This window comes from Branchiostoma floridae, chromosome 2 (assembly GCF_000003815.2).
Source record: "Branchiostoma floridae strain S238N-H82 chromosome 2, Bfl_VNyyK, whole genome shotgun sequence".
NCBI lineage: Eukaryota > Metazoa > Chordata > Leptocardii > Amphioxiformes > Branchiostomatidae > Branchiostoma > Branchiostoma floridae.
This window is the reverse complement of record NC_049980.1, coordinates 29,232,862-29,241,828: the sequence shown is the minus strand read 5'-3', so window position 1 is coordinate 29,241,828 and position 8,967 is coordinate 29,232,862. Positions and strand designations below refer to the sequence as shown.

At 43.9% G+C, this 8,967-nt stretch overlaps 1 protein-coding gene across 1 annotated transcript; it reads left to right on the top strand.

Annotated features, from left to right (window-relative positions):
• Positions 1–3,426, top strand: LOC118410278 (fibroblast growth factor receptor 4-like). The gene is made up of 6 exons (XM_035811838.1): positions 1–193; positions 580–761; positions 1,057–1,146; positions 1,955–2,172; positions 2,465–2,602; positions 3,177–3,426. The coding sequence occupies exons 1-6, from the start codon at positions 19–21 to the stop codon at positions 3,307–3,309; spliced, it is 936 nt and encodes a 311-aa protein (XP_035667731.1). The 5' UTR covers positions 1–18; the 3' UTR covers positions 3,310–3,426.
• Positions 3,427–8,967: the final 5,541 nt, after the last annotated feature.

Genomic DNA, 8,967 nt, shown 5'->3' with positions numbered 1-8,967 from the left:
ACAGTCCACAACAGGAGAATGCAGGAGATGGTCCCACTGGTTCCTGCCCGGCCAGAGTTCCCGGGGTTCGAGGTCGACCCCAGCCGGGTGACGCTTGGCGAGCGGATTGGCAGCGGGGCGTTCGGCCTAGCTTACCGGGCAACCCTGACGACAGATGAGGAGTCGGAGGACGTTGTCGTAAAAACTGTTAAAGGTGTATTCCGATTCTGTCTGAACTAGTGCATATACTAGTATATACTGTAAATGCATTTACGTTCGCGGGGATTTAATTTCGCGGTAGCGGGGAAAAGGACTTTTCGCGGTGGTTTTAATTTCGCGGTAACACCATTCCCTGTACTGTAGTCTCTTACTGAAAAATGTTCGCGGTGGTTTTAAGTTCGCGGTGAAGCGGCCACCGCGAAAACCGCGAACATTAAACCACCGCGAAAGTTTCTGCATTTACAGAAATATGCTCTTAGGTCGAAATGTCAACGACTGACGCTAGATTTCCACCCATTTCTTTTCCCATTTGTAGCCATTTGGGGCACAAGATTTCACAAATTCACGCCATTTCAAATGTTCCTCTCTGACCATCCACAGACAACGCCAGTGAGGAAGACAAGCTGAGTTTCCTGCAGGAAATCCGCGCAGTTGTGGACCTGGGGGTTCAGAAGAACCTGCTGGGTCTGATCGGCTGCTGTACGGTGGTGCGAGACCATCTGTATCTCATCACGGAGTTCATGCCGTACGGAGACCTGAAGGGCTTTCTAAGGAAATGTCAGGTGAGCCACATTGGTGTCGTCTTATGAAAGTAAGTGAGTAAACTGGCTTGTAGACCAAAGGGACGTAAGGTATCTGAGGAACATTCATCAAAATTCAACGGGGTGAACAATCGTGAAATCCAATTGCAAAGGCTTCTAAAAGAACAGAAAGAGAGGGCACTAATTCTAGCACTGATGAAGTGCCCTGTAGATCCGGACGTTGAGAGTGTTTTATGTTTTAAATTTGGGTATTTTGAAAAGATTCCAATTTCTGAATTTCAAATGCTATCAAGTCACTTGAAGTGTGTTTGTACAGGAAGGGATCTCTGACGGTCCTCGAGACGACATCTACAACTTTGAGGTGATGCAAATGTACCAGGTGGGCCGGCAGATCGCTAGAGGCATGGTGAGTACAGTTACCAGGTGTTGAATATTCAGCTGGTGTGCAAATATGCCAGTCCGTTTCTGCAGGTGTTCCGCATCCTTCAGATGCACCAGCTGGGCTGCACACGTGCTTGTTTTTAGAGGTGTTCACAGATGCTTTAAGAGACCTGACAGATCAGTTAAGGCAGTGTGAGTGCAGCGCTATTTCTATTTTGCTTCTGGATAGACGAGGACAATGTGGCACTGCACTCAAGTTTTGTAACTTATATTAACAGTAACTAATATTAACAGTGCCACATACACGGTACAGACAGAAGGTAAAGATAGTCTTTCACTTCCCCGACCGAAGTCGGGTACCAATTTTTACACCTGGGTGAAGTGAGGAAGGTCGTGTAAAGTGCCTTTCCCAAGGGCACATCGTCGGGGGCACGGCGGGAATCGATCTCAGGACCTATAGATTCCGAGCCGAAAGCTCTACCAATTACGCCACACCAGCGCTATTTAAAGATCTATCATGTATGCAGACGTACCAAGAACGGCATATCTACCAGATGCTTCAACAGACGATGCGACGTAGTAGTCTAAGAGTAGTCACAACCTTTGTGTTGATGCTTTGATAAAGTGTCCAGTTTAAACCAAGCTATCTCAAACATTGTGCTTTAATTGTCAATACTCTGATAGTTGATACTCTGATTGTATTGTTACACTCTGTATCTTTTCAAATGTTTGTAGTTAAGAATTGTTGTGAACCTTGTAATATTATCCTAATTGGGCTAAAAGGTTTCGTAATATTGATAAATAAATGAAATGAAATGATGCTTATGTTTCAGGACCACATCGCCCGATCCCGTTACATCCACGGTGACCTGGCCGCCCGGAACGTCCTGGTCGGGGAGAAGCTGACCGTGAAGATTTCCGACTTCGGGCTGGCGGAAGACATCTACAGCCGAGGCTACCGTCGGCAGGACCACCTCCAGAAGGTACCGTGGAAATGGATGGCGCCCGAGCGGCTGCAGGGTGGGGAAGCCTACACCGCACAGAGCGACGTGTGAGTAGTTTTGTTACAACATCCGCAGTGCAACACTGATACTCAAACCCTAACTCTAATACTGCACCGCACAGAGCGACGTGTGAGTAGCTTTGTCACATCCTCAGTGCAACTCTGATACTCAGGCAAACCCTAACTCTAATCTTGCACCACGTAGAGCGATGTATGAGTCAATCTTATATTCTAAGATGGGCAACATGGCAGCGTTTCCGTCTCGCATCAGAATAGAGTTGGACAGATGATGTCTTACATACATTCCATTTCATGTCCTTGTATCAACTCCTCCCAACAGGTGGTCCTTCGGGATCGTGCTGTATGAGATAAGTACGCTAGGGGGCGATCCTTACCCTGACGTGGCAATTGCCCACCTGCAAGAACGCCTACAGACTGGATTCAGGATGTCCAAACCTGAGGGCTGCCCCGCCGGCATGTAAGTTTCAATGTTTCTACACCCTGATAGCTGGCATTAACGTAAAACAACTTTGTTTCATGGAAACATGTAGTAAACGTAGGGCAAAATAGACGTGCACTTCTACCAAGATAAAAACAAAACATCAATAAACACCAAATATGATGAAAATGCATTAGTGGATTTTATGTTATCCTGTTCGCCAGCAACTAGTACTGTTATAACGTTAATTGATGGTCAAAACTGCAACATCATAGGACATTTTCTATCTGATGTGATAGTAGGGATATCGATGTATTTGAATAACAAGGCATGATTATTCAGGAGCTTGTAAGATATAATACTATTCATATAAAATAGAAAAGAAATAAAAATCATCTTTATAAAATTGATGGGGGAGGTGCACTAAATTTCGTTCCGAAAGATTCCCACACACTCTTGCCCCTCTGGGACCGACCTAACGTTAATACCACGCTTCGCAGCGGTGCGGAAGTTTCCAAAGACTACGCAGTTATGGTTATACGTTCCTCTCCTCCTGTTAAATATTGTTAATGATGACATGATCGCTAGATGTTGCTTTCCCCTTGCTCCCCAGGTACGACCTGATGCTGCAGTGCTGGCGCTGGCAGCCGGCTGAGCGGCCGTCCTTCCGCACACTGGAGCTCGACCTGGACAAGCAGCTCGCCTTCTACGGACCCGAGTACGCTACACCAACTCCCTGTACTTGAAATGACCCCTCGTTTCTAAACATAATGGGACAACAGGACGTATAAAATAATTGAAAATAGCTAGTATGTACATGTCGCGATCGATTCAATAAGTGGTTATCACAGAACTCATATGCTAGATATGAAAGTATAAGCTTTGTAGACGATGCTTAAGATGATTCGTTGTTGGATGGACAGGTTCTTGACGGATGAATTGGACGGAAGCTATATATATATATATATATATATATATATATATATATATATATATATATATATATATATATATATACATATATCTAAATATATATATATACATATATCTAAATATATATAGTTATAGTTATAGTTATAGTTATATATGAATTGGACGGAAGCTATATATATATATATAGCTTCCGTCAATAATGTAATGAAACTATGTAAACAGTGTCATTTTATTTTCTATCTTTAAACCATAAGTCTTCTGATGGATAAAACTCTCCCTACTTCACCTGTTTTTATAATCAATGGAACACGATGAAGTACCTGTTTCTTGTCTACTCGGGTGTGGTTACAGTCGAACTCATAAAGTGCAGTGTAAGTGGTATCAAAAGACTATTTTGGCTTAAATGTATGTTCAATCACAACATTGGATACTTGATATCATAAATAGTCGTTGTATTTAGAAATACGTGTTACTATACAATTAAAATAGAATAAATGGCAGTTTCGGATTTCGTTATTCTTTCAAATTACCCTAATCACAGTATCCAATAAGACTTGATATAAATAGTTAGCTTCTACTGTATATGAATATAATCATCTACTTCATGTACAGACATACCCCTCTCCAAGTCATCTGTATCTAAAATATGCAAATGAATGCTAATTTCATTTATGTATGCAGCTTAGGCACGTGTGCACCTCTCCACGTCACCTGTGACTAGAAAACCTCACATGCCGTACTGGAGATACAGAACGCCCCTGTCTCACATAACCATCATCCGATCGTGCTTTCCTTCTGTCAGTCCCCTGTCCGGGGTAACTCAAACTTAAACTCAATCTCGGGTGAAAATGTTTGAACCTTTCCCGCCCACTCTGTGCCGTGTCAAAAGCGTACTCTGAGTCAGAAGGAAGCGAGCTAGCACGTCGAACGCTACTTCCATGTTCTTCACGATTCATCCGAGTCGAGTTCAGTTTGTGAACTCCCTTTTCGCTTTGCTGCAGTAACGACGTGATATCGGACGGGAGGGAGTGTCTACTGTGGCGGGAAAGGCTGTCAGTAGTTCTGACATCTCCAGCTATGGGAGTTAACTCTTCTGGGTATTGAGGGGAGATAGCTTTCCGAGGTGGCATTGTTTTAGGACTGTTCATGTCAAAGTTTTGCAGAGGACTGTTCGTCAGTTTTCTGTACAGGGTCACATCTCTTCTGCCCTGCGATGGCCCACTTGTTAGCGGTGGCCTGCTGTAGCTTAAATCACCGCTTGGTCTTTTCAAGTTGAAGTTTCCAGGGTGAACGCTACCAGTGTACTCTGGCAGTGGACCCAGCCGAGGGCCGGTAGGCTTGCCGTCTGTGTTTCTGTTCCGTACCCGCTGGTCCCCATTAAAAACCGATCCCGTTCTACCGTCCGTTCCGTCTCTTTCAAGCGGACCTAGGTGTAATTGCTGCCCGACGGGCCCCTTCTGTCTCTCCGGTAAATTTGTACCGTCTCCCTCCCATTCTGTTGTGGACACTCTTTCCAATGAAGGTCTTTCTACATCAGATGGCGGGCTGTCTCTATCGTTTTGGTTTTCCGTGGGGTGACCTATTACCATCTGTGGACGCCAAGATGGTGTTGGCAACTCAGATCCGTTTTCGCCACGCGATATTGTGTCATTACCGTGAGTTTGCCCGTGTGGTTCTCCGTCAGTCCGTTCTTTTCCAGCATCTTTGTCCCGCCTTTCTCTGTTTATGATGTCCGTCAGCCATTGGTCTACTTCAGGCAGTTGTTTGTGTTGCTTCACGCCCCCTAGCAGCTTTGGCAGGACGTTGACAGCTCGGAGATACCTGGAAAGACGTCAAAAGTTACAACGTTAGTAGGCAACCGAAGCGCTCATGATCCGAACCATGTATGAACAACAATGTGTACTCCAAATAGTGATTTTGAAGCTTTAATTAAGATGTTTTACTTTGATTTAGTATTACGATAAACGCTACGCAGAGGTAATAACAAATGCAGTTCCATCGGAAGGTTCAGCACCAAGGACAGGGGCGTAGCCGGAAACCAAGTTCATTCCATTAGAGAAACTGGGAAACAAAACAGCCTTTATAAATGTATTTTTCACGTTGAATACTTACGATAGATAGCTGACGTCATCAAGAAGGAATTCGAAGAGAAATAAAGGATAAACACCCAAATGAATAGACAGTAAGAATGGCGTTAGAGCATGGAGACAGTCATAGCGGCGAGCAAATGATAAACACTAAGAGATAGAAATTAAATTTTAAACGAAATAAGCAAAGCGGTTCAAACGTAAACCGAATGAAAAGCATAAGAAGTAATAAGGAGTAGAATAAGAGTTAGATTTTTGTGTGAAAGATATTTCCTGCCCCACGTTTGTATCTGATCATCCAGCCAAATGATAAGGAAGATAGACACTAAGAGATAGAAATACGACTTTAAACGTAAGGAGCAAAGTGGTTCAATCATAAACTTAATGGTATGCGTATACAGATATTCCTGTCTTACGTCTGTATCTGATCGTCCAGCCAGTGCTTATGCCGCAGCCCGTACAGCCAGGGTCCCCGCAGTTTGTCCATCCCCAGCCGGCAGCCCAGCAGCGCACCGGCCACAGCGGTGTTGGTGGCAGCATTGCCTCCCTGCGGTTCAAACATGCACTGAACATCAAGGTTGCAACATTAATGTTCTCAAATCTTTGAGAAAACTGGTCTCAACGAAGCCCAGAAAGGTAGTTGAACATCATCAACCGTACTGAAGTAGTATACTCACTGACTTATCATTTTTTTTAAACTAAAAAAAATTAAGCAGAACACAGTAAAAGCAGTCTGATCTATCTCATTACGTTGTGGTGAAAGTGGGAGGTTCGTTATGAAATTTTGTTGATTAATCTAATAGACCCCCTTCCCATAGTGTATGGCCTTCTTCGGTGAGTATTGACCGTCTATGATAAAATTCTATTTGCTGTCAGCCGTACAGCTTCGGCTATGGCTAAACAGAGTATGACAGTCTCTGCTACATAGGACACATATTTTTCTCTGGATTCGCTTTTAGATCGTCTGCGCTGCGCATCAGTATTGCTTCTCTTGGTTTCAGCTCCCTTGCTCTGTGTCAATATCAAGTTCCACCTTCCACAAATTGATTATGATAAGTAACGAGCTAACCTCCATAGCAATTTTCACGATGGTGTCCCTGAAGCTCCGCTGCCTGAGTGCCCAGAACCCGGCTCCTAACGCCTTGTACGTGTAACCAATTGTGTCCCTCTCGTCCAGTTGGAGCATGCGCAGATCACGCACCTGCATATACCCCATCAGCTCTTGCCTCTGTACACAAAATGAAACGGTCACTGCAAATTTGAGTGCAATTAATTTGTTATGTATAAGGCATAACTTCCATTTATAGCATGAAATAAGTATTGCAGTACAGGGTCAAGATTCAGAAATTCTTTCATTTTTCAAAAATTAATTGAGACTTCTCTTACGGCAAGGAACAATACGCGTATCAAATTGCAGCACACTATTACATCGCTGGAAAATATGTACGTTTGGAATGCATACTTCCTATAATCGATAAAAGGTATCACTTTCTATGCATGTATGTGTGTGTTTATTGGGGGCCGGGGAATGGGCAGCCTGTGTACCATCCGGCGTTCATTACACACTATACACTATATACAGTCTCTTCTTGCTGAATGCTGTGACATTCATTATACACTATATACATTCGCTTTTCTGCTGTTAGAAGCTAACATAGGAGCGAACTACTACCCGGACGTATTGTATATTCATATCCCGTAGTAACTTATTTTCCTACTTAATTTACTACATATTTAAACACCCTGGATGACTAATCTTCACAAACGTGCTACCCGGATGGTACCCAGGCTAGGGAAGGGGATGGTTTTTTTTTACGTACCATCGCATCTCTTCCCGTCGGCAGCTGCGCCTGCGCATGCTCAAAGCTCTCCCGGGCGATGTCCGACACGTCCCGCCACCCCTGCAGCATCAGCGCGATGGCCGTCGTCATGGCAACGCAAGACGCCACACACCTGTCCAAGTAGACGTGGTAGGGTTAAACTATGTTTGCTGTGGCTTGTCACTCATTTGTATTATTTATTTTGACTATTTTTCTGGTGTTGTTAATGTTGTTAATGTTGGATGTATGTTAGAGTTATGACGGTGGAGTGACGCCCACCGAGCCTTACGGCTAATCTGTCTAAAGGTGCCAAAAACACCTACGGATATGGTGTTGCCAGTGTGACACTTGCCACTGAGACCCGTGATTTTTTTTTATGTTAGCTAAAAACGAGCTTTCCTTATCAGCTAGTTTGAAGAAAAGTACACATTCCATTTGTCGTGGTCAGTGAAGTAGCCGTGCAAAGAAATGTGCAAGTTTATACGTAGTTGCTAGAATCTACAACACAACACAACACAACACAAGACAACACAACAAAACAAGTATATAGGGCGTTAACAAAACGCAAAATATATACAACTCATCACAACATAAATAACACAACACATAAACAACACAACACATAAACAACACAACTCAACACAAGAGCAACATAATACAACACAATTTAAGTTTGGTTGAGGTTCCAGTCACAAACGTAGCACCATGAGTTATAACAGTAAAAATGTGACAGTTACGATGCACCACACAGCACATGCGCACACAAAACTACGAAGTCCCTTGTTACCTTGGATCCGCATGCGTGGTGAGGCAGAAAGCTCGAGTGTTGCTGACGACAGTCGGCAGGTCTGTGTAGTTCTGCACACCGAGGATAGAGGTCCTCATGACGGCTCCGTTTGGCGCTGAGGTCCCGCCGCTCTTCTGCCAAACCTGCAGGGCTGCCTGTGGCACAGGGGTTTTCGGCTGATTATTTTATGCTGATCCCCGAATTATGCCATAATGGCTTATGCGATTATGCCATTACATTTATAATGGGGTGAATAGGAAATGGTTTGAGATTTCAGAATTCTATGCAGATCCCCGAACTATGCGATAGGGCGTAATGCAATTAGCTGGATTCCACTGTATAAGGCAGTTCGCTGTTTCAAATGCAAATGCGCTAGCTCGAAGTGAAGGTCCAATTAACTTATAAACAGCTCACGCTTGATATACGTCGATGAAGGTTAGACATTCAGGTAATAAGATACACATGTACGCCAAAAAAAGCAGCTACTCAACCAACTGGATATGATTTTGGAAACGGTCAGACATTTGCGACACCCTCCGATGTCCGATGCCTATCGTCAGTGACACTGTCGAAAGACATCGGATGCTATCTGAAACGCCTGACCGTTTCCAAAACCATATCCAGTTGCCTGAGTAACTGCTTTTTGGTATGCTTGATACATGCACTGGCGTGTTTTGTTTATGTCTCATGGGCCTTCAATGACACATTACCCACAATGCATCCCAACACGCATGCGTAGTCAGCAACTCATGATTAGAACATTAAAAGTGCACAGGT